The following is a 26,040-nucleotide window of genomic DNA, read 5'->3' on the forward strand; positions in this document are numbered from 1 at the left end:
GTAATGGGAAGAGGAAACTTGTCCGTGTGGTTTATAATGGGAATAAATGTCCAAAGAGACGTTATGCGTTACCAAACTCGCCCTGCAGTTATGTCTCGATCCTCCAAGGGTCCTGCAACAGGAACATTTTCCTAACTATTTTACGGATTGGGAAACTGAGGTAATGGGGGATACTCCGCATCAGAAGGCGAGGAAGAGAGTGGTGATCGAGAAGTTACTTCATCTGTGAACGGATTAACAAAATTCTGAGGGAGCAGGGAGGTGAGACTGCCCCTCTCTCTTGGTAGCTCAAGCTGGCCTCGAATTCATAGGCGGTTACTGTGCCTCGGCTTGCTCCAACTCATATAATTTCCTTTATTCCTTTTTTAAAGATGTGTGTGTGTGTGTGTGTTCACATGCCTGAATGTAAAACTGTGTGCTGCATGTGCGCGTGGAGGGCATCGGACACACCCAGCCCCATGTAGTGCTGGGAACCAAACCCAGATCCCCAGCTGCAAGAGCAACAGCTACTCTGAAGCACTAAGCCAGCTCTGCAACAGGTCCCTGCACCCTCAAGTTGCACACTTTGCAAGTCCGGCTCTGCCCCTCACCCACAGATCTTGCCGTCCACACCCTGAACCCTCCTCTACGCTAACACGGCAGCAGCTGCCAACACAGTCGCTTGTCTCACAGTACCTTGTAAGAGGCAAAGGCAGCGTTCAGCAAACACCCAAAGACCTGTTCCACCACAACAGAAGCCATGAGCCACGAGCCCTTAATGTGAGGGGCATGGGTTGTCTTCCATGCGGCCTGGGCTTGAGGACCACAGCTCACGGCCTACGGTCACTCAGCTAACACTGCTCTTGCCTGCTGCAGCTTCAGCTTGGCAGCCCCGCCCCCCACCTACTCACACCCCCTGGGCCCCTTCCCCTCTCTGTGGCAAGCATAGTGGCACTAACCCTGTGAGAGCACCCTGGGCTCTGGGAGTGTTTGCTCTGTTACGTGCTCCTCCTTGGAAGGTTTCATATCGCTAGGTGTTTAATAGCAGCAGCTAGCAGAACACCCCCGCCTCCCCGGGCAGGTGAGAGCAGCAGCAGGTGCCCCCTCTAGTGTTACGGCTCCCACCCAGGCCTCAGGTAACAGGACATAGCTAGGTACCAGGACCCTTCGCTCTACAGTGGTACAGCTTTCCTCAGGCACAGGACATCAGGACTCCTCAGCCCTGGTGGCAGCCAGTACTCCAGGCCAGGAACCTGGGGTGTTTGAGACCCTTGGCCCTGACAGCTCCGTGGAGGGCTTCCAGGAGCCAGGCCCTATGGTTTCTCTTTCCAGACTTTCTCTAGCCTTGCTCCCCACTCTCTACTTTTGTCATCCTGGTTCCTGTGCAGGCCACCATCTCAAGCGCTCCAGCGGCAGCTTCTTTAGCTGATGGCTATCTTGCTGCTTTTGCAGCTCAGCCTGCTGACGGCTCAAGTTTGGCAGCTGTTGTTGCTGCTGCTGCTGCTGCTGCCGCTCTGTCTCTACTGCTGCCTTCTTCCTGTTCCCAGCTCATCCTGAACCACTGAAAGTAGGCGATTCAAGACAGCTAAGAACAGCTTTTTAGTGAGCCTAGTGTTGGGACACCAAGGCAGGCAGCACACTGGGGAAGTGGGTCCTCTCATGGAGTGAGCCAGTCTGTTTATATGGCCAGAGGAGGGCCATCTGTGCCAACCACAGCAAACTTCCCATGCAAATGAAGGTTTGTATTTTCACCAATCACAACATCCCTTTAGCATTGATCACCCAATCCCCTGCCAGGTCACCAGGTGGGAGGGCTCTTCATCTGGCCTCAGCTGAAATGGCTGCAGGGGTACCTAGAGTTTGACAAGGCTTGTGACAGCCAGCAGTCTGACACCGGCTCTGTGAAACAACCTTGGCTGAGGTTGCACCTTCAAGAGCAAAAGCAATGGCCAGTTGTATAGTTTTCTAAGGTTCCTGTGGACCCGTATGTTCAGAATGGCTTGTTCTGCCAATAGGTAGTCAGCTGGCTATCAGGGCAGTGGAGGGGGGGGGGAAGCAGGAGCTGGTCCTGACATCCAAGTGCCCAATGGGAAAATCCTTTCCTTATTTGCCAGAAATGATTGGGGGAGGGGGGGGATTCTTACGAACTCAGCAGATCTGTAATAGAAGTTTAACACTTTTATCAAAGTGTTCCAGGGAGACAAGGGTTCCCTTTGTGTGTCTTAGAGTCATTCTCCCTGCCCTGGGTCCTCTGTTTTTATGTCTATTAAAAGGGCCACTATACAGACAGTACACTCTCACTCCAGAGCAGCCACAAGCTTGAGGAGCAGCCATAGGCAGTATGTGTACCACCTAACACAGTGTCAGTACCTAACGCACGTTGGTTAACTTTATTAGTGAAATACCAGTGCAGCCATCTCACTTAATAAGTGCTCACCGTGCTGGCTAACTTTAGGCCAGCCCAACACAAGTCATTTTGGAGGAGGGAACCTCAATTGAAAAGTGAACCCCACCACATTGGCCTGTGGGTAAGCCTGTGGTAAGTTTTCTTGATTGATGATAGATGTGGGAGGGACCAGCTCAGTTGAGTAGTGCCACGCTGGGCTGGCGGTCCTGGGTAATAAGAAGGCCGGTGGGTCAAGCCATGAGGAGCAAGCCAGTAAGCAGCACTCCTCCACGGCCCCTGCATCAGCTCCTGCCCCCGACTTCCCTGCATGAAACTATAAGGTGAAATAAACTCTTTCCTCCTCCAAGTTACCTGTAGCCACGATGTTCTTATCACAGTAATAGGAACTCTAGCTAAGACATTCAACCAAAATCACAAGCTGTATTCCTTACTGTATTGATAAATAGGTAGCTGATGGAATGTGTAACACATAGGATTTTATAGCTGAGAGGAACCAGATAACTCTATCCCAGCCAGACACGACAATGACACATTTGAAGTCACTACTGGCTAATGCAATAGTCAACTCCGTTTAACAAGTACGCTGTGCCATGTCCACACTGGGTCTAGAAAACAGCAAGACGCCCAACTCTCTCATTGCTGCGGCTCTGCCGTGCAAGTGTGGAGAGACCGTAAAATAGGGTTCTCAGCCCTTGAGGTTCCCGAAGCCCTTTCCCCGAGTCAGGCTTCAGAAGAGTATGTGGCTTCCGTTTGTCAAGCCAGGTGGCTATTTCCTCGTGTCGCTTCCTGTTTGTTCCATGCACTGTTAGTCTGCATGTGTGAGATGGTGGGTGGTTATGTGCATTATGATCAGAAGATAACTTTTTGTAGAGTCTGTTCCAGGGGTTGAGACTTGCGAGGCAAGCACCGTCCACTGGGCACTCTCTCTGCCTCTGTGCCTCTTACTCTTGTGCCCTGTGCTGCTGCACTGGACCCCACACTCCTTTCCCCAGGAAACCCTTTCCCTCCTGGCTTCCAGGGCCGCTGTCTGCTACCCTCTTCCTTCCCAGTCTTGATCTCTGGCTCCTCCTCCTGGTTCTACAAGACCAAAACCAGCTTCCTGTCTCCTCTCCACTTACTTGTTCCCTAGAGGCCAGGGATGCAGCCATCTCCAGCCTTGTGGCTTCAAGTACTGTCTCTCTCTTAGAGCCTTGGAATAAGTTCATATCCCGCCAAACCATTCGGAAGTACCTCAAAATGTGACTTTGTTGGGAATAAGGCCATTGAAGATTTAACTGGATGTAAGTGGAACTTGGTAGGACCTAGTCCAATATGACCTGTGTCCCTATAAAATGATGGAAGGTGTCTTACTTACTTTTCTACTGCTGTGATAAAACACCATATACAAGGCAACTTATAAAAGGAAGGCATAGGCTGGGCATGGTGGTGCACGCCTTTAATCCCAGCACTCAGGAGGCAGAGGCAGGTAGATCACTGTGAGTTCAAGGCCAGCCTGGTCTACAAAGCTAGTCCAGGACAGCTAAGGCTACACAGAGAAACTCTGTCTCAAAAAACAAAAATAAATAAATAAAAGGAAGGCATTTGATTTGGCTGTCAGCTTCAGAGATGAGAGTCCATGATGGTGGCATGAGGCTCACATCTTGATCTGCAACCACAGGCCAAGAGAAAGCTCTAAGGCTCCCATGAGTCTTCTGAAGGCTCAAAGCCTACCCTCAGTGACACGTCTCCTCCAACAAGGCCACACCTCCTAATCCTTTCCAAACAGTTCTACTATCTGGGGACAAAGCATTCAGATGTGTGTCCCTATGGGGGACATTCTCATCCAAACCACCATAAACAGTGACAGGAGGAGACCATGCAATGACAGAAGCAGCCTGGAGTGGCACAGAGGCCAGCCAAGTGGCTCCAGTTAGTCTCATGATCGCTGCAGGTCTCCACTCCATCCATGGGCCATGTGTGCCCCAGCCCAACACTAAACCACAAACTTACTTAAAACATTATGCATTTCTTTTTAAACTGTGACTTGATTGCACAGTTCTCAAACATGAACTCTGTAGATGACAACGTCATGTCACTCTGCCAAAAGACTGGACGCACCTATAAACTATGCAGTCTGTGGTCCTCCGGTGCAGTAGCCCCAGGAAACTAACCCCACTCCCAGATGCAGGGTACCGCCTCACTGCCAGCTCTCTGAGACCTTGGTCTGTGTTAGAGTTCCCATTGCTGTGAAGAGCCACCATGACCACAACAACTCCTACAAAGGAAAGCATTTAACTGGGGCTGGCTTGCAGTTCAGAGGTTTAGTCCATTATCAGCATGGATGGAAGCATGGCAGCGTGCAGGCAGACATGGTGCTGGAGGGGCAGCTGAGTTCTACATCTGGAGCCATAGGCAGCAGAAAGACTGAACCACTAGGCCTGCCTTGAACATCTGGAACCTCAAAGCCAGCCCTCAGTAGCACACTTCCTCCAACAAGGCCACGTCCACTCTAACGTGGGAGCCATTTTTATTCAAAGCACCACAACGTGTGTGCCCAGTTGTCTGTGCCACTTCTCCACTCAACATCTACCTAGAAGCAGCAGAGGGCAGCTAGAAAAATCGAGAAGCCAGCACCCTGATGCCCAGGTCTGTCTTGGCATTGCTCTGACTGACCCTGTGATCCTGGTAAGTTCATTTAGCCTTCCTTTGTCTCAGATACCTTATGTATAATATGAAACTACTGCTACATGTTCGTGATGGTTAATTTTGGTTGTCAACTTGACTGGAACAGAGAAGCCAAGGGCTTTTGGTGCACTGGCAAGTGTTCCTTTAGGTGTGTCTGAGGGGGCTTTTCCAGACAGGACAATACCTGTCCCACATGTGGGTGGCACCATTCCCCAGCAGGCGTCCAGCAATGGAGAGAAGTGGTAGAAGAAACAGTAGGCTGGACACGGGCGTTTTTTTCTCTGCGTCCTGCTTGCTGAGCTGTGAACAAACAGCCTTTACTCCCAGGCCTCTCCACCCTGATGAACAATAGCCCCAAAACCATGAGCCAAAGTAAGCCTTTATTTCCTAAAGATGCTTCTGGTAAAGCATTGGCTATGAACAACATTCTAGTTACTAGTGTGTACTAGTTGTCAGTTTGTACATTGGTTACTAATGTGTACTAGCTATCAACTAGTACATTGGTAACTAATATGTACAGCTATCAACTAGCACGTTGGTTACTAATGTGTACTAGCTATCAACTAGTACATTGGTAACTAATATGTACAGCTATCAACTAGCACGTTGGTTGCTAATATGTACAGCTATCAACTAGCACGTTGGTTGCTAATATGTACAGCTATCAACTAGCACGTTGGTTGCTAATATGTACAGCTATCAACTAGCACGTTGGTTACTAATATGTACAGCTATCAACTAGCACATTGGTTGCTAATACACTATTCACAGAGCTCAGGATAAAATGAGTTATCAGAATCGTTGTCAATCTGAAGTCAATCAGAGTCATTGACTTCAGTAAGGGGGAAGTGCTGCCTGAGACTGGCAGGGAAAGGGCCCGGACCGTAGGGGAGCTGTGTTATTTCCTTAGAACGCAGCTGTCTAAGCTCAGGATCCGACGGCTTCTTATTTCTCTAAGTCTATACCCTCACCCTGGCCACCGCCACCACCTTCTTCCTTGCCTGGTCTCCTCTGGGTCGCCTCGGGGTTGTTGTGGCCTCTGTGTCACTGTGTGGCCCTTCTATTTTACTGTTGGACACAGCTAAGAAATAAATGCTAGTAAACAGGAGTGGAAAATAGCTTCTATTTTCTTTTTAATTTTTTATTTATTTTGTGTGTGTGTGGCTGCTTTGTCTGCATGTATATCTGTGAGGCACGATTGTGTCTGATGCCCGCAAAGCTCAGAAAGTGCGTCAAGTCCCCTGGGGCTGGAGTTACAGATGCTTCTGAGCTGCCGTGGGAATGGTGGGAATTGAACCCAGGTCCTCTGGAAGAGCAGCCAGTGCTTTTAACCACTGAGCCATCTCTTCAGCTCCAGTTTCTGTTTTCTTTGTAGATAACTATTGCTTCCGAGTGTTTTAAAACTGAACTGGGTACAAGTGACTCTTGGAGTTCCTGGAGAATCTGGGTTCTAGTGGACTGGAAGGTGCCTGGTGACCATGCTACCCAACTATACACTGACACTTAGCCTCTCGGTAGCCTCTTGGTGTGCTCAGTAGAAACCGCAGGAGGGATCTTTTGGCTTCAAGAGGGTCCTGACACACAGGCCAGAGGAGAAGCGGATGGAGCAGCCAGTCAGAGTGACGGAGGCCAGGGATTTCATCAAGATGTGTTAGGGCCTCAGGAAGGCTGTGTGATACTTCACCCTGGGGGTTAGAAGGTTCTTCAGCCTTGAGACTCTGTGACGCGGCATAAAACACACAATGTGCTGTGTAGTGTGGCATAGCCTTCAAAGAAGCCACAATCATGTTAGTTGCACGCATCCTATAAAAGATCCAGGCTAGGAAGACCACAGAGACACAGCCAGCCGGAAGTACAGAAAGAAAACCAGGAAGGAAGGAAGGAAGGGAGGGAGGGAGGGAGGGAGGGAGGGAAGAGGAAGGAAGGAAGGAAGAAAGAAAGGAAGGAAGGAATAGTGCCAAGCTAGCTCTGTGATCCCATTTAAGAACAGTATAATTTGCGGGCGGGGGTGGGGGGAGAGAGAGAGAGAAGAGAGAGGGAGGGAGGGAGGGAGGGAGAGAGAGAGAGAGAGAGAGAGAGAGAGAGAGAGAGAGAGAGAGAGAGAGAGAGAGAGAGAGAGAGAGAGAGAGAGAGAGAGAGAGAGACTTAATAGACTGGGTCCTGTCTTGCAGGGCCCCTCCCTAGGTGCGGACCTTGCTCCGCCCCACCGTCACCGTCCTCCCGCCTGCGCCTGGCAGTCCATGGCGCGCCCCGCGCCCTGGTGGCGGCTGCGGCCGGCGCTGTTGGCGCTCGCCCTGTTGCTGGCTCTGGCCCCGATGCCCACAGCCCGGGCCGGGCAGACGCCGCGCCCCGCAGAGCGTGGGCCCCCGGTGCGGCTCTTCACCGAGGAGGAGCTAGCCCGGTACAGCGGCGAGGAGGTAGGCGGCGCGGCCTGGCCCGGCTGCTGTCCCGAGGCCCGGCCGGTGTCAGGCGACCCAGGCGAGGCCGGTGGCGGAGACCCGGTGTTGCCCTCACGTCCCACTCCCGGCTTCCCTAGCCCCTTCTTGTCGCAGTACAGATCTCAGACCCTTCTAGATTTTAGTGCGAGCATGGGCTGGGGCCCCAGGGCCTACAGTTTGTGCAAAGTGGCTGGCCAGAGTAGGCGCACTGGGCTAGGGGCACTGGGGCGGGCCCAGATGATTCAGGCAGGCTTTCCCAGCCCTTGCTTTTCCTGCCCCGTGTCCCGGGGCCTACTGAAGCCCACCCTTCAGACCCCACTTAGTGTCTGGGTCCGTGGGGATGAATGCACAGGGGGAAACAACGCTCCCTAGGATGAGCAGCTGCTTTAGGTAGGGAGGAAGCCGGGATATTGTTTGGGAGAAGCAGTTCCATGGTATTGCAGTGATTCCAGGAGTTAATCCCTGCCTTTACAGATGGGAAACTGAGGCACGCCCTCAGTGGTACAGGAGGGAACTACGCGTGCTGTTTTGACCACGGAAAAACACAGATATTTATACTATGATTCATAACAGTGGCAAAATTCGTTATGAAGTAGCAACAAAATTTTTATAACTTTGTGGTCTGGGGTCACCACGGTCATCACAACATGCAGAGCTGTATTGAAGGGTAACAGCATTAGGAGGGTTGAGAACCACTGGTTTAGACCCGTGAGTCCACAAGGACACGGATAGGAACGCGAAGGGGTTTGGCCGGAAGCATTGTGGATGGAGTTGAGGGACAACGGAAGGAATTCTTGGTGCAGATTTGTGCAGAGAACAGTTAGCAAGGCAGCCTGGTATGCTAGCAAGGCCTCTCATTCGACCCTAACTGAGGCATGGGGGGGGGGGTGGGGGGGGTGGGGGGGGGCCGGCGTCTCACTGTCTGCACTGGGTGTGTAGTGTGGTTTTGTGGAGCACCGTGCATGGGAACTCAGAGTTTCCAGTGGGCAGGGGAATGGCTGGGGAAAAGAAAGTGGGAGTAGACTCTCCATCTGAGTGCAGCCCTATGGAGACCTGCTTGCTTTCATCCACATGGGGGAGGCGGTTCTTTTGTTTGTTTGGGGTTTTTTGTTTGTTTTGTTTTGTTTTGTTTTTCCAAGACAGGGTTTCCCTGTGTAGCCTTGGCTGTCCTAGACTCACTTTGTAGACCAGGCTGGCCTCGAACTCACAGCGCTCCGCCTGCCTCTGCCTCCCAAGAGCTAGGATTAAAGGCCAGCGCCACCATGCCCCGCCCACATCGGGGGTTCTTGACACCCACCCCTCCACCCCGCACACCCCACTCCAGCACAGAACACACAGATAGGCACATCTACCGACTGCAGGGCAAGGACTGAAAAAAAGACTAATTTTTTTTTCATATTGTAGATTGAGACTTAAGGGTGGAAAACCATAGTTTGATTGAGGTGGGAGGAGCTATTTGATGGTGGAGGTGAGCTGTGGGTAGAGTAAACAGAGGGGGGGTGCCTAGGAAATGGGTTTGGGCTGACTGTGGCCCTGGGGATTTACCCCTTCCCCCACCACCAATAGCGTCAAAGTTTGTGTGGTGCATCATGTGGTCGCTCCAAAGCTTATACCTCTGGGCTTGGATTCCTGCTGTGCTGGGTGATTTGGACCAAGTTACTAATCCTCCCAGAGGCCATATTTTCAACTGCATGGTGTTGGCATCAGAGCGAGAAGAAAAAGCCCGCTGTACCAGGAGGGAGGCTGGAATTCCACAGCAGGGGCCTTTTTTCTTTTTGGAGGGGCGGTGTTGAGACAGGGGCTCACCCTGTAGTTCAGGACTCACAGTGTAGATCAGGGTGGTTGGAAAACTCTGAGAACTCACAGAGGTCTCCAGGAAGGCGCTGAGTCCTGCTGGGTGGAGCTTCTTACTCCTGAGGGGAACTCCATGGCCTCTCAGTGGATGGGGCAGGCCACACCCACCCAAATTAGCCGTGATAACTTCCTTTATGTAAAGTCACCTGACTGCAAGGTTAGCCTTCTCTGGCTGAGTCCTGGTAAACTCTGTCTTGGTAGCACTTCTGGATGGATGTGCAAAGCTCACCTCCATGGTGGCTGTGAGCACAGCCTCTACACAGGCATTTTGTGGAGCTGGGATGACACGGGGATGCACGGGTGCTGAGCACCCCTAACATTTTCACTTATATGGACGTTGCTTCAGAGAGCAGAGGGAAACCTCAAACTCCAGCCCTTCTGTTTTCTACTTTCTACCATGACCCTTTTAGTCTGTTGATAAATCTCTGTTCTGTGACCCACAGATAGGTCACGGTGCCACCTGCAGGTGGATGCACATGGCCTCAGACCACAGGAGGCCTGTTTTCTCTGAAAACAAAAAAACCCGAAAACCCCACCACAGCAGGTTCCCTCTATTCCAAAGATGGGCGCTGAGAACTGGCTTAGCCCCGGCCTGGGCCCAGAGGTTGGTGAGGTACAGGTGCTTTGCCCAAGTAGCTGAGCCCAAGGCCAGATGGCGAGGCCACTGCATGTCCCAGGTGAGGGACAGTGAGGCTCTCATCCCTTCCTGCCATAATGTGCTTTCCTGGAGCCCTGAGTCTTGTGCAACTTTGGGGCCTACTCACTCTCCCTTACATCTAGGCAAGTCCTAAGGTCTAAGGGTGCCCTCTGGTGGGCAAGAGAGAGAGAGGGAGTGGGGGGAGCGAGCGAGCATGGGGGAACTCTGTGGTCCAATGCTCCACATATGGTCCTGCCTTCTCTTGAGTCACTCTGTATCACTGGATCCAAATAAGCTCCTTAGTCCAAATACGCGTACTCAGCAGGGTGTGGTGGGGAAAGCCTGGAATCCCAACCCTCCGGAGGCATTCCGGAGAACTGAGTTCAAGGCCAGCCTAGGTTACATAACAAGACAAAGCTTACACAGGCATGTACACATGCATACACACACATACATGCACTTGCATGCATCCATGCGTACATGCGAGCACACGCAGACCTGTGCATGTATGCACAACAAAGCCTCACTCATAAGGAAAATGTTGATCATCTTCTAGTTTTATCTTCAAAGTCCTTTTGTGCAATTTTTGAATTGTATTTTATAAAAGACTTTATTTTTATTATGTATACAAAGTTGTGTCTGCATGTACAACTGCACGCCAAAAGAGGGCATCAGATCTCATTATAGATGGTTGTGAGCTGCCATGTGGTTGCTGGGAATTGAACTCAGATCCTCTGGAAGAGCAGGCAGTGCCCTTAACCTCTGAGCCATTTCTCCAGCCCTGGAATTACATTTTTATGTTTTTTTGTTTGTTTGTTTGTTTTAGACAAGGTCTCCTATTTGACCCTGTGTCTTAGGGTTTTTATTGCTGTGATACAATACAATAGCCATGGCCAAAAGCACCTTGGGGAGGAAAGGGTTAATTTTATCTTACACTCCATCACTGAGAGAGTCAGGGCAGGAAACTGGGGTCAAGAACAGAAGCAGAAGCCATGGAGGAGTGCCACTTCCTGCTGCTCCTCACAGTTCTCTCAGCCTGCTTTCTTATAGCACCTCGGACTACCAGCCCAGGAGTGACACTGCCGGCACTCAGCTGGGCCCTTCCATGTCAATCAGTGATCAAGAAAACACACCACAAGCCAGCCTATAGGCTAATCTTAGGGAGACATTTTTTCACTTGTGGTTTCCTCTACAAAATAACTGTAGCTTGTGACAAGTTGACATAAAACTGGCCAGCCTGCCCTAGCTGGCCAGGAACTCGCTATGTACCAGGCTGGCCTCGAGCTCACAGAGATCTACTTGCCTCTCCTTGAATGATGGGATTAAGGATGTGTGCACCCATACCTAGCCGGAGCTACGTTTAGGAAAACACCAGTCTGTCTTGGCTCTCTGATTCTTCTTGGTTTTATAACCCTTAAAACTAAGATCAGGCTCTTCTTGCAGTCATCTCTCTTGAGTGGCAGCTACCAACATGGTGTTCAATCCCTTTGTGACTTTGGACCAAAACAAGAACTGGAAAAGGCATCAGGTGCCCCTTCCCACACGTGGAGGGAGGCCATGTCTTCTCTTCTTTCTGGAGAGCTGACACAGGGGTATAATGTTCCATCAATGCCCTTTGATAAGATGGCAAAGGTCATATGAGGACACCACAAGGTCAGCAGATTGTCAAAGGGGTCCAGGCCCACAGGAAGAGGTGTCACTGAATGAGTGAGGGGGGTTGTGGGAATAGGGGGACGGGGGTGGGGAGGCTAACAGTACAACTGTCCGTGTGGGCATTCATCTGGGAAGGTGGTTGTCACCAGGCTAAAGCTGAACAAAAGACCACACATACACACACGTGGCTGTGTCACAACGCTCCTCAAAAAGCACCACACTTTTGAGTGCTATCTTTCCCTTCCTGTGATTCCCCCTTAGCATCATGTCTCAAGTATATAGTTTAGTAAGGAAAGAAATGTCCTACTGGGGAAGAAATGGAGAGAGTTAGCAATAAGAAATGACACAGAAGCAGCAGAACAGGAAGTTGGACAAACACTAAGTTAAGCTGTGTACACATGTGGGGGAGGAGCTAAGATGTGACACACATGTGGGGGGAGGAGCTAAGAAGTGACACATGTGAGGGAGGAGCTAAGGTGTGACACACATGTGGGGGGAGGAGCTAAGGTATGACACAAATGTGGGGGGAGGAGCTAAGGTTTGACACGTGTGGGGGAGGAGCTAAGGTGTGACACATGTGGAGGAGGAGCTAAGATGTGACACATGTCGGGGGAGGAGCTAAGAAGTGACACATGTGAGGGAGGAGCTAAGGTGTGACACACATGTGGGGGGAGGAGCTAAGGTGTGACACAAATGTAGGGGGAGGAACTAAGGTTTGACACGTGTGGGGGAGGAGCTAAGGTGTGACACATGTGGAGGAGGAGCTAAGATGTGACACATGTCGGGGAGGAGCTAAGAAGTGACACATGTGAGGGAGGAGCTAAGGTGTGACACACATGTGGGGGGAGGAGCTAAGGTGTGACACAAATGTGGGGGGGGATGGTAGGAAGCTTTGAAAATTCAGAGCCTAACAGTGACACACATACTCTAACGAGGCCACACCTCCCAATCCTTCCCAAACAGTTCCACCAGCGGGGGACCAAGTATTCAAATATATGAGCCTCTGGGGGCCATACTCAAACCACCACGCCCTTGTTAGTGAGGTTGATGGAGTGGCAGCCATGGATGGCCTGGGGACTCTGTGGGTGGGACAGGAAGCTGTGGCCAAGCCCCCCAGTCATGATGGCTCGGTGCTCACATACACCGGGCCCTTCAAATTCCTGCATGTGGCTGGCAGAGAAGCTGACACCCAGGGGTTACGGGTGGTGGACTGCATGTCTCTGGAAAGTTACTCATGTTTTCTGAGCATCACTTCCTGTCTGTTACAGGGATGTAGACATGTGACCAAAACCTTATAAGCACAGGAGCTCAAGCAGGACCCCTGACAGAAGTCAAGTGGCAGCTCTCTCCCTAGTGACCTGTGAACCCCTGGCTGGCACCCCTTCATTCCCAGGGGCTCTGCTCCTCACCCCAGCCTGAGCCCATACCATATGCCCAAGTGTTATTCCTTTATGTTCTCTCTCTTGCTCTCCCTCCTCCCTCCCTCGCCCTCCCTCCTTTCTCTCTTTGGTGACAGGATTTCCAAGGTGACATATTATACCCACTAATGAAGGCAGAAGTCGAGTCTAACCCTACTGTGCACAGACTCTGCAGAATGCATGGCTTAGTGTTTTGGGGGACAAACCACCAACATTGTAAACAGTTACGTAGGTTATATACCCTGACCTGGTGAAGTCTCCATATTGAGTTAGGCTTCAGGGAAGTAGAGTGTGGTATTCAAACCACCACCATTCATGGTTCCAAGACTGGAAACAGCCAGTTCCCACACGGCACCACCTACAAGAGTATATGCTGTGGCCCTGGGGAGATGAGGCCCTGTCAGGAGCACAGCCATTCACAGGGTCCCATGAACCTGGGTAAGAACCTGTCTCCAATGCGTGGACGTGCCACGTGAAGCAGAGCTGCCCGTAAGAAGCAAAACACGAGGCTGGAAAGATGGCTCAGCTCTGAAGAGCTTTGCTGTGCAAACATGAAGACTGGCGTTCAGATCTGAGAGGCACCTAACAAGTGGGGATCCTGCACACACCCCAAACCTCAGCTCTAACAAGAGTGGAAACAGGAAGATCCCTGGGGCTTGCTGGCTTCCAGTGTAGCAGAGAAAATGGGAGCCTGGATTCAGGGAGAGACCCTGCCTCAAAGGAACAGATGGGACATCACAGAGGAGGACACCCATTACCCTCCTCTGGTCTCCATATACACGCACGCACACTCACACACACTCACACTCACACACACACACACATGTACATGTTCTCACAGAGAGACATACAAAAACGTTTTAGTTTTTAAGTTATTTTTATGTATATGAGTCTTTGCATGCATGTCTGTGCACTGCATGCACTACATATATGTCTGAGCACTGCATGCACGACATGTATGTCTGGTGCCCACTGAGGTTAGAAGGAATCAGATTTCCTGAAAGTGGAGTTGCAGACGTTTGTGAGCTGCAGTGTGGGTGCTGGAAGTCGAACCCAGGTTCTCTGGAAGAACCAGTACTCCTATCCACCGAGCCATCTCTCCAGGCCAAAGAAATATTTCTTTTTAAAAAACAATAAAACTGTATCACTGGCATTCTTAGTCCCATGTGAGTCTGCTGGTGACAGGACAGTGCTGATGGAAATCACAAGCATTTTGTGTTCTTTTGATTTGTATGTTATTTGTTTTGGAGATAGAGTCTCACATAGCCTAGGCTAGCCTCAGACTTGGAGATAGAGTCTCACATAGCCTAGGCTAGCCTCAGACTTGGAGATAGAGTCTCACATAGCCTAGGCTAGCCTCAGACTTGGAGATAGAGTCTCACATAGCCTAGGCTAGCCTCAGACTTGGAGATAGAGTCTCACATAGCCTAGGCTAGCCTCAGACTTGGAGATAGAGTCTCACATAGCCTAGGCTAGCCTCAGACTTGGTAAGTAGCTGAGAATAACCGTGACTCTCTGATCCTCCTGCCTCCACTTCCCAAATGCTGAGCTTACAGAGTGCCCCACCAGGCCTGGCTCACTTGTCTGCTTCAGCTCCTGGTTTTCAGGAAGATTGCCATGTCCCCACCCCCAGCCCCAGCCCCACCCCCCACCCCCTCAGGCACTTCATGACTTTCTGGGCTTTGGTGGATGAGTCTGGGATTGCCTGGGAGGTGGTGACCTGCCGGGGTCAGGCCTTGAGACTCACCTCCATACCTTGCCCAGCTGTGGAAGTACCCCCTGGGAGGGGAGACCCAGAGTCCCCTGCTCCTCACCCGTCTCCCCTCCTTTCCAGGAGGATCAGCCCATCTACTTGGCAGTGAAGGGAGTGGTGTTTGACGTCTCCTCTGGAAAGGGTAAGTGGCTCCTTATTTCTGGGAACTCAGGGCCACAGCAGAGGCCTGGAGGAATGTGGCCAAGGCGGCCATGTCAGGCAAGGCCTTTCCCTTCCCTCTGGGAGGCCCTGAGGGAGCTAATCCCTGTCTGTGTTTTACCCAAACCAGCCTTATCTACTCAGTATTTCCTAGTAGTGTGGTGGTCCTATTTGAAGGGCTGCAAATTCCGTTCAAACCTCATGAACAATCTAGTAGAAGCCAAAGAAGTGTCCCTTAGCTAAGAGTTGCTGTTGTGGAAGGTGACAGAACATTTCAATACCAGTTGACAGTCTCCCTGACTGTAGGTTTTTGTGACTCCTGTAAGTCCACATAGAAGGAGACTTGGCTTCCTGAGGTGTCTGAAGCCAGAGGCTCTTCTTGTCTATGTTGTGTATACATCTGCATATATACATACATGCAGACATTCATACATACATAGAACACACACATGCCATATACACATATACCACAAATATACATACACCCGACAGACACAAATCAGAAGATTAAACCCAAGGCTTTATGTATTGATGAGCCACATGCCTAGCCTTCCTCCCTTTTTTAAAGTACTTATTTTGAGGCAGGTACAGGCTAGCCCTGACCTTATAATCCCCCGCTGTGTTCCTCCTCAGAACTACAGCCTTTCTGAGAACTCCAAGCTCCTGGCTGCTCTCCTTGCTTACCCACGCCCTTTGTTCTCCACTCTCCGCTGTAGAGTTTTACGGACGAGGAGCCCCCTACAACGCCTTGACCGGGAAGGACTCCAGCAGAGGAGTGGCCAAGATGTCGCTGGATCCTGCAGACCTCACTCATGACACTGTACGTCGGATGAGCTTTTGTCAAAGTGCAGTCCTCCCATGATATGGGTTTGGTTCTTGTTTGTTGGGACAGGGTGTTACCTATGTAGGTCTGTCTGGCTTGGAACTCTCTGTAGGCCAGGCTGGCCTCAAACGCACAGGATTCCCTCTGCCTCCAGGTGCTGAGATTAAAGATGTGCACCACTGAGCCCAGTTGCTTTTCATTTTGTGTTTGTTTTGTTTAAGCCTTTGGGCTAAACAAAGTTGTTTTATTAATTTGTATTTGAATTTAGGACCCCATGTACTAGGCAAACACTCTGCCACTGGGCAATATCCTCAGCCCATAAAACTTCTTAATCAACCTATTAATAAGCGTTTGTGGCGTGATGGCCAACCACTTTCTTAACCTGCATTATCTTACCTGGTCACCCCTACTTAGGAGCCTCTGATAGCTCCTCGATGCCTACAGACTTAAGTCCAAACTCTGTGTGGACTTGTCACCCCACTTAGGCGACCTCCCTGCTTGTCCCCAGCCTGCCCAGCAGATTGATACTCCTGTGGTCTGTACCCCACCCACACCCCATCTGTAAGTCCCACTCTCGGTTGCTGATAGAGCTTAGTGGATGGACCGGGAGAAACACCTCTCCATGCATACGCTTCTGTGCATTAAAAAACCATCATTTAAGATATGGGGCTGGTAATGGCCAGGCGTGGTATAGCACACCTTTAGTCTCAGCACTCTGGAGACAGAGGCAGGTGGATCTTTGAGTCTGAGGCTAGCCTAGTATACAGAGCAAGTGCCAGGCCAGCCAGGGCTGCATAAAGAAACTCTGTCTCAAAAAAAAAAAAAAACAACAACAACAACAACAAAAACCAAAAACACAAAAGAGGGGTGGTGGTGGTGAGATGACATCATAGGTAAAGATGCCACCAACCTCATAACCTGGGTTCAATCCCTGGGACCAAATGAAGAGCGAGAACTGACTTCAGCAAGTTGTCCTGTGACCTCTACATGCATGTAGCATGTGCATGCCGTGCATGTACACACATAAATACGTGTAATTTTAAAATTAATTTTTATATAGTAGTTCCCACAGTGGGCTGGCATTCACTCTTCAAATCAGTATAAATCAACTGAGATAAGTATGTTCTGGTTTGGTTTGGTTTTTGGTCTTTTGAGGCAGGAGTTGGTTCTCAGTGTAGCTCTGGGTGTCCTAGGACTTTCTCTGTAGAACAGGCTGGCCTCAAACTCAGAGATCTGCCTGCCTCTGCCTCCCAACAGCTGGGGCTAAAGGTGTGCACTACCATAGACTGGCTAATGATAAGTAAAAACTTTAAGCCACAACATTATTGGAAGATACTAAGGGGAAAGATTTAGTCAGTTTTCCATCAATGTAACAAATATCTGACATAAATAACTTTAAAAATTTTAATTTATGTGTGCCTGTATCAGTCTATGTGTACCACAGGCGTGCAGTACCTGTAGAGGCCAGAAGAGGGCAATAGAACATCCGAAGCTGGAGTCAGAGGCAGATGTGAGCTGCCATGTGGGTGCTGGGAACCAAACCTAGTCCTCTGTAAGAGCAGTAAGTGCTGTTTCTTTGGCCTTCTAAGTAATGTCTGAAGAGAAAAGGTTTAATCTCAAGATTTTAATCTATGACTGACTGCATGGCTAAAGCATGTGGCAGAGAAAACCTGTATTATTCATGAACAAGAAGCAAAAACGGAAGAAGAAGTGCCCGGTGTCCCACAGTTCCTCTCAAGCAAGGACCCCCTAAAGGCTCCCTCACCTCCCAGTAACTCCGCTCCAGAGTCCACATTACAGCAGATGGTACTTAAAAGTATAGTGGCATAGAGAGGTAGGCGCAGGCTGCAGTGCTGCCCACTCAGATTGGGTGTCCTGTGGACGAGAGTTCCTGTATCAGCTGACCAGCAAAAGTGATGGAGCCAGTGCTTCCCTGCACTCACCCCTGTGCACACACGCTGCACTCTACCTCTGCAAGACACTTTGCACTCACAGCCTGAACTCACAGAGCACACTCTGCTCACACACCCTGCACACACACCTTGAACACACACCCTGCACGCACACCATGTACACACACCCTGCATGCACACTATGTACACACACCCTGCATGCACACCTTGAATACACACCCTGCACTCACACCATCTACACACACCCTGCTCACACACCTTGCACATACACCCTGCACGCACACCATGTACACACACCCCTCACTTACCCTCTGCACACACACTCTGAATACCCAGGACTTTCCATTCCTTAGGACTTTTTTTTTTCGTGCTTTTCTGGCAAGGACAGGCACCTTGAACATAAAGGCAGTTCCTCAGGGTGAGCCTCAGCCATTGTGCTCTGGATGTGCCGACCCCTGCCATTTCTCCAGACGCAAGAAACTAATTACAGAGCCTGTGATGGTGAGGCCTGTGTTCCTGCTCTCTCCCAAAATAGTTTTTGTTTTGTTTTAGTATGTTTTTCTCTTGCATTTGGAGTTTACAATGGGTGGGTAAGACAGGGGGCAGAGAGAGGACAGTGCCAGACACAATGTGGCCAAATTCAGTTTGCTCATCTCTGTCTCCCATCTCTTCTCCCCAAGACGGGCCTCACAACCAAGGAGCTGGAAGCCCTGGATGAGGTCTTCAGCAAGGTGTACAAAGCCAAGTACCCCATTGTCGGCTACACCGCCCGCAGAATCCTCAACGAGGACGGTAGCCCCAACCTGGACTTCAAGCCTGAGGACCAGCCCCACTTTGACTTAAAGGACGAGTTCTGATGTCACACTGCTGGTGCGAGGGCGAGAGGAGGGGACCGGAGTTCAATGTCCCATGGACCGACGTGGGGAAGACTCCGGGTGCCCTGCCTCTGAGCACAGCTGCCGTGTAGCGTCAGGGGCCGTGCCTGCCTGGGTGTCTGTGCCCACCATCAGCTGTGTCTACAGCATCGCCATCTGGGCGGTGGGGTGTGAAGGACCCTCCCTGCTTCTTCATTCGCTTCCGTGCTCTTCCCTACCGCAGCCATGTTTACTTTGCAGTAAGGATAAAAAATAAATATCCCATTGCTGCCAAAGATTCTCCTGCCCCTGCACTTCCTCCGCACGGCTTGCGGGGGTGGGGGCTGGGGCGGCAACTATGCACTTCCTCCGTACAGCTTGCTGGGGGCTAGGCTCCGGGTTCCTGCCTTGGTCCTGCTGCCCATATCTGCCCGTGAAGAGGCTGGGAGGTGAGGACCACCTAAGCAGTGAAGAACAGAGCAGATCCGCTGAGGGGTGGCAAGAAGTGAGTAGTCACGGGAGCTGGAGGCAGCAGACTGTGGTAAGGCTCCTGGAGCCCTGCATGGCCGAGCCTGGTCAGGGGTCACTCGGAGAACACGACACCCACACCTCATATTGTCTTTCAGGTTCCAGAAGGAACCCCCTCTTCTGGGTATTACCCTTGCTGGTGACATGGGCACTATTTAAAGATAGTTTTCAGTTTGGGTTTTGAGGATGCAGGGAGCTAGTGCACCTGTAATGCATGGGACAACCCCCCCCCCCCCAGCCTCTACCCCCTAACTGCCCTGGGAAAGAATTTCCTGGCCCAAAAGCAGTCACATTGAGGCTAAGAAATGCTACAGACCCTGGAGTAGCAGAAAATGTCTTTATATAAACCTGTATTTGTTTGTTTAGAGACAGGGTCTCACTGTGTAGCTCTGGTTGTCCTTGAATTCACTAGTTAGACCAAGCTGGTCTCAAACTTAAAAGAGATCAGCCTACCTCTGCCTCCTGAGTCCCCCTCTCCCTCTCCCCCCCTCTGTGTGTGTGTACAAAAAATAGAAATTAAACTGCTTCTGAAGCTAAGCTAGGGCACATTCCTGTAACCCTAGCACTCAGGGAGGCAGAGGCAGGCAATCTCTTTGAGTTCGAGGCCAGCCTGGTCTACAAAGTGAGTCCAGGACAGCCAGGACTACACAGAGAAACCCTGTCTCAAACAACAACAACAACAACAAAATCTGCCTCTGAGAGAATTTTTACATTAAACAGAAGACTGTCCGTAGCCTCACCCCAGGACTCAGTACCCCTAGAACATAGCCTGGGAACTGCACTGTTGACCTCTGGAAGTTTTGACTCAGCAGGACCAGAGGCCCTGGGAAAGCCAGCCCTGGGCCTTCCCACACCTTTAGAGAGAGCAGGCTCAGATCCCTCTAAGGACGCGTGTGACCCTCACCGTACTTGGCGGTGCATTCTAGGGCTGTGGAGTGGAGTGCAGGCCTCTAGGTCCCTCTCCAGAAGCTGAGGGCTCAGTAGCCACGCAGGAGTAATGGGCCTAGTGTGTGACCTGCGGGCCTCATGGCACTACGCGCTCTGGAAGCCATAACACTGACGCAGTGCGTGTAGCCGGTAGCTGGCCTGTGGACCAGTCTGCAGTCCCCACGTCTGCCTCCTTCACTGTGCGTGGAGACCCTGGTGGGTCTGAGCACTCACTCTCCAGTCGGAGGCAACGTGCTAACCAATCACCGTCGATCGGCTTCACCGTGTGCAATGGGGCAGATGTCCCCTGAAACCGTCTCCTGAGCTGTTTATCTCCACGCCCTTAGCGACCCGTGGGCATTGATTGCTGTTTGGGCAGGGGCTGCCCCAGCAACGATGGTGACACCAGAAAGACTTAGGCCTAGAATTTCAAAAGTTGTTCCTTGAGCCAGTGTAGCCTGTATGGGGACATTTTATCCCAAACAGATGACACAGATCTATCCCCACAGAATGCAGCCCTCAAAAACACCCAAACACTGAGGTGCTTATGACTCAGCAGGGGGCTCCACAGAAGGGCTGCTCCCCGCATTTCCCCCAGCCCTGCCCCACCTGGGTCCAGCTTTCCCTGCCAGTCCAACTTCCCTCCCTGCTGCCTTCACAGCTGCCACCTTCCTGCAGAGGCCTTTCCTCGGCATGGCTGGTCTCCCACCTCACTGCCAAAGCCTCTCCTCTGCGTGGCTGGTCTCCCACCTTCCTGTAGAGGCCTCTCCTCAGCATGGCTGGTTGCCCACCTCGCTGCAGAGGCCTCTCCTCAGCGTGGCTGGTCGCCCACCTCGCTGCAGAGGCCTCTCTTCTGCCTGGCTAGTCGCCCACTTTGAGGTTCCAGACCAGGAACTTGACAGGATGGAGCACACAGAAACCTGGGCAGCTGCTCGGGCTGCAGGCAGGGCCAGGTCTGAGGGAATGAACGGGCAGGGATTTGCTCCCTGGGCACAGATGCCCGTGTCCACACTACTCCTCATTTGCTTTGTCTGTTCGTGACAGCTTCCTGTAGTCCAGGCTGGCCTGGAACTGGCTATGCAGGCAAGGATGACTTTGACCTCTTGACACCTCCCGCTGCCACTATTTCTTTTTTGTTTTGTTTTGGGTTTTTTGATTTTTGGTTTTTTTTTGGTTTTTGTTGTTGTTGTTGTTGTTTTGTTTTGTTTTTTGTTTCTCTGTGTACTGTTGGCTATCCTGGATTCACTCGGTAGACCCGGCTGACCTTGAACTCACAGAGATCCGCCTGCCTCGGCCTCCTGAGTGCTGGGGTCATAGGTGTGCCCCACTCTATTCTTCCAGCATTTGCTTAGGATGCTTCCTTTGCCCTCAGGGCTTATACCTGCTTTGCAACACTCGTGGCCAACGTGTTCTCCTGTCACCCAGAAGCACCAGCACGCTAGGGATTGCCAGGTGAGTGGGGGTTTCCTAAGGGCCCCGGACTCTCACTTCAGTGACAAACTAGGCATCTGAGGACTCTGGTGGCATTGCTATGATGTCCCTCATCTCAGGAAGCCTCTGTGCCGTGGACACCCCTGAGGGACCGAACGGCACCTAGCTGAGTGCAGGCTTCCTTTGAGCTGAGAGGCCTTAGCCATGGCCACCAGCAAGGAAGGAGCCTGATTGGCTTCAGAGGGGAAAAGTTATCAAAGGAAGCCCATGAGAGTGGCATCTCTACCCGCGGCCCCTGGAGCTGCGCTTCAGCATCTCCGTGGGATGCCTGGCCCACAGACTGGTGTAACTTTTGAGGTTATTTGCGCTGCACCCCCGGGTGAGTGCCAGTCCCCTCACATCTGTGCTCTGGGTGTCTGCAGAGCACAGACCTCACCCTGGATGTGACATAGAGCCGGCTTCTTTGCTGGGACAGAGGAGAAGCAAGGCCTGCAGCATGGAGCCACCAACAACAGGGGCTGGAGGGACACCTTAGTAATTAAGAGCACTTGCTGTTGCAAAGGACCTGAGTGCAGTGCCAAGCACCCACTGCATACAGCTCAAACTATCTGTAACTCCAGTTCCAGGGGATTTGATGCCCTTTTGGCTCCACAGGTACTGAGCATGCGTGTGGAGCCCACTTATTTCATTCAGACAAACATTCATACACATGTGAAATAAAAAACAAATAAAAATCATTATAAAAGAGGTCCAGCCTGGTGTGGTGGCGCATACTTCTAATCCTGTCATTCAGGGGGCAGAGGCAGGTGGCTCTTTGAGTTTGGGGCTAGCCTAGTCTACAGAGCTAGTCCCAGAATAGCCAGGAAACTCTGTCTCAAAAAACAAACAAACAAGTTCAATAGTGATTGGATCTCTCTCCCTCCCTTCTTTCCTCCTTCCCTCCCTCCCTCTCTCCCTCCCACCCTCTTTCTCTCCCTTCCTCCTCCCTCCCTCCCTCCCCCCCTGTGTTTTCAGTGTAACTGACCTTCCTACAGAAGAGCAAGCAATGTCATGAGAGGTCACCTGACCCAGATCTCAACCTTATCCTGACTCCCACCTCCACCTCCTAAAGGCATCTATCTGCTCCAGGGATTTTCTTTTTTCTTTTCTTTTTTCCTTTTTTTTAGGTTTTTGAGACAGGGTTTCTCTGTGTAGCTTTGATTGTCCTGGACTCACTTTGCAGACCAGGCTGGCCTCAATCTCACAGTGATCCACCTGCCTCTGCCTCCCGAGGGCTGGGATTAAAGGCATACACCACCGTGCCCAGTCAGGGATTTTCTTGACACCTTAGCTACTGCCTCCTGGTCACTGGCACCCTCGATCTGCTGGTAACTTCTGCACGGAGCCAAATCTAGAAGTCTATGTTCAGAGTCCAGACCCCAGGAGGAGTCCTGGCTTAGACTGGGGTGTCCAGTGACCTGAAAGGGAGGGGCAAGGCGTGCAGCAAGCAAGCACCCTCCCCCTGGTGGACGTCTGAAACCACAGGGCTGGTGACAGTGCTACACACTGGTAGGGAATGTGACACCAGGCAGAGGCTGGCCCTGCCTCTCTGCCCAGGACATCAGGTGTCACGTCACCTGGACAATCACTTAATGCCATGTGTCTGTCGGTTGTCTGTGACATTTCGTTTCACAGCGAGGCAGTCTGTCACACGTGTAGCTTCTCTGTGTCTGATTCTGCTTTCTCCCTGGGCTCCTGGACCATGCAAGGGTATTTGCAAGCCAGCAGGTGCAAGGCATCAACATATGGGGCTGTGCCACCCTCAGCTACTGTGGGGCTGGAAAGACAAGCCCGCCGGAGGCTCATTCTGTGGGGCTTCTCAGTGTTCTGGCTCATCAGCTCCCTGGAACTGTGGACAGTGCCCAGCCTCCAAGAATGAAAACAGCTTTGCCCACCGTTTCCAAGGCTTCAGCCTACAGCCATTGCTCCAACTGCTTTGCAGTGACGCACATGAGGGTGGGGTGCACTGGAGCAAACTGTTCACCTTGTGGTAGCCAGGAAGCAAAGCCTGTGGAAGGACTGAAGTCCCACCATCCTCCTCTAGGGAACCCCCTAGTCACCTCAGCTCCTTATGCTAGGCCCCACACCTTCCCATGGTACCACAGCTTGGCAGACACGCTTTTCACATATGTACTTTTCACGGGCAACCCAGACCAAACTAGAGTGAGCCCCAGCTGCTTACGGTGGGACCCACTGAACAGTGCACCTGTGCTGGCTGAGCCTCCAAGTGCTGGGCCTGAAGGCGCACCGTCTCACATCACCCATTTTACACAGCTCAAGTTCAAGTTAGTAAACCAACTGCCTGCCCCAAACTCACGTTCAGAGTGTCTGTGAGCCCATAGCAAGGAGCACAGTGGATTGTGTGTCTGTCGTGTGTGTGTGTGTGTGTGTGTGTGTGTGTGTGTGTGTGTGTGTGTGTGTGTGTGTATGAGAGAGACGATGAAGACGCCGTCCTCACTGACTCACCCACCTTTCTGGTCGTCGCTGTAACTGGCTGGCTCAGGGCTCTGTTCCTTTCTGCGGGTTACTTTTTCCTTCATGATCTGAAGACAGGCAGCCAGCATCATTTCTACTCTGCATGGGACCCACAGAGTCCCCTCCCGAAGCCATGGGTTGTTTGGGACAAGTCCAGCCCTCTGTAGTTCCCTTCCGGGTTACTCCTTAGGATCTCATGACACAGTACCTTGTTGGCTCAGACTCTGCAGCACCTGAGATGCAGCAGGTGTTCATGGCCGTGTAGATTCGGAGCCACACCTGTGTTTGAACCCTGGTTTCATCACTGAGGCTGGTGGGGCTAGGTAGCTTCTTGGAACTTCAGGTTTTTTTTTTTTTTTCTTTCTTTCTTTCTCTTTAGCTTTATTTATTTATTAGGTATACAGTGGTCTGCCTGCATGTACACCTGCAGGCCAGAAGAGGGCATCAGATCATATGATAGATGGTTGTGAGCCACCAGGTGTGGGAATTGAACTTATGACCTCTGGAAGAGCAGTCAGTGCTCTTAACGGCTGAGCCATCTCTCCAGCCCCTGGAACTTCAGTTTCTTAATGTTCATAGTGAGGGCAAAAATGGCCACGCCACAAGGCTGGCGCAGGACTAGGGGGAGGCAGGTGTGTGCTGAGCCCAGATGCTTCCTGACGTCTGTAGGTGCCGCATCTCCCCATGTTTGTCCCCTCTCTGCTGCATGCCACCTCCACCTTCTGGGCTAGTCATCATCTTCCAGCAGGGTATGGCCACAGGCAGGCAAAGGCATTCAGGAGCATGCCCAGTGTAGGGGCCGTAGACTGTGCTGAGGAGGAAGTGCACATGGCAGTGGCCTGGGCCGAGCGTTGGCCTTGGTCTCCCGGCTCCCTCCTGCAGCGTCAGGGCTCTCAGATGCCCTGTGGAGCTCCCCCACATCTCATGGGCAGTGGGGTAGCCTGCCTCTCTCCGGGGAATGGCCTGGCCTGCGTTTTTGCTATGAGGAGCCTCGTCACAACTGTTTCAGTGGCTCCAAATCATCTCAGCCCCAGCCCCCATGACGGGCTGGCTCTTGGCCCGGCTCCCACGCTGCCCAGGATTGGACACGCTCTGGAAGTGCTGCGCTCGTCTCTTCCAGCCCAAGCACATGCTATTCCCCCTCCCCACACCGTCTGCAAAAACCTGTCACATCAGGAGAGCATCTCAGACACCCTGCCAAGATGGGCCACAGAGAACCCACACTGCCCCGAGGGGGCACAGACCCTGCTGAACTGTAGTTTTGTTTTATGTTGCCGGGTTACAACGGGGCTGGGACACCCTCACTCAGTTGGCCACATCCATGCCACCTCGCACAAAGTCTGATCCTGGGAGCAGAAGGGAAGATGAAAACTCAGGAACAAATGGACGATGAATGAATTGGCGCGCCATCTCTGGGCGCAGCCTTCCCCAGCGGCCCTCCCACCCCACACTCGGGGCTGTGTGTGTGTGAGTGTTGGGCCTTTCCTCTCCCTGCCAAGCTCTCCTTTCTGGCAGAGTCTACTTGGGTGTCACCTCCCAGACCGACCTTGCCAGAGTGTTCTCACAGCTCATCCTCTAGCGCCTACATGAAAACAGCGGGCAGTTCCCCAGGCAACCACAGCAGCAGGCGGTAATCAGCCTGGGCGGTCTATGCTGCCCTTGCTGGTGATCTTGGCTGCCCAGGGAGCCAGCTGGGTTGCCTCTCCTGGCCTCAGACCACCTGCTCTGGAGCCCAGAGGGGAAACGGGCGGGCGGGAGGACACTCCCTGGAGCCAGACGTTCCATCGGTCCTGGGTTGCTGCCATGTCCTCTCCCTGTTTGGTCACCGAGGGCAGCTTCTAGCTACCCTGTTGTCCAGGGGCCTACCTGAGGGATGTCGGCAGTTACAGAGGGATGAGCTCCATCTTGCAGCCCAGGTCTCCCGATGCTTTAATCTTGGCTCGAGTCCTCAGTCCCTTGGTTCTAGGCCCTCCCTGCCCTCCAACAGGACACACAGCCTGGCTCTGGCCTTTTCCTGTCTAGGGTATTGAGAGGGTGTTGGGAGTCCTGGGGTCAGGGGTGGGGGTGGGGGTGGTGCAGATTGTGAAC

General features: G+C 51.9%; 1 protein-coding gene across 1 annotated transcript; it reads left to right on the plus strand.

The window, feature by feature from the left end:
- The first annotated feature begins 7,169 nt into the window (after window positions 1-7,169).
- On the plus strand, window positions 7,170-18,848 carry NENF (neudesin neurotrophic factor). The gene is made up of 4 exons (XM_084779960.1): window positions 7,170-7,467; window positions 14,885-14,945; window positions 15,679-15,782; window positions 18,379-18,848. The coding sequence occupies exons 1-4, from the start codon at window positions 7,291-7,293 to the stop codon at window positions 18,553-18,555; spliced, it is 519 nt and encodes a 172-aa protein (XP_084636086.1). The 5' UTR covers window positions 7,170-7,290; the 3' UTR covers window positions 18,556-18,848.
- Window positions 18,849-26,040: the final 7,192 nt, after the last annotated feature.

The sequence above is a fragment of the Acomys minous genome (assembly GCF_964271855.1).
Source record: "Acomys minous genome assembly, chromosome: 1".
NCBI classification, from domain to species: Eukaryota; Metazoa; Chordata; class Mammalia; order Rodentia; family Muridae; genus Acomys; species Acomys minous.

What these genes read in the sequence shown, in the direction of transcription:
- NENF (XM_084779960.1), top strand. Translation starts at nt 7,291, where the DNA reads ATGGCGCGCCCCGCGCCCTGGTGGCGGCTGCGGCCGGCGCTGTTGGCG. An exon ending in CCCGGTACAGCGGCGAGGAG is followed by an intron (nt 7,468 to 14,884) that starts GTAGGCGGCGCG and finishes CCTCCTTTCCAG; the next exon opens with GAGGATCAGCCCATCTACTT. An exon ending in TGACGTCTCCTCTGGAAAGG is followed by an intron (nt 14,946 to 15,678) that starts GTAAGTGGCTCC and finishes TCTCCGCTGTAG; the next exon opens with AGTTTTACGGACGAGGAGCC.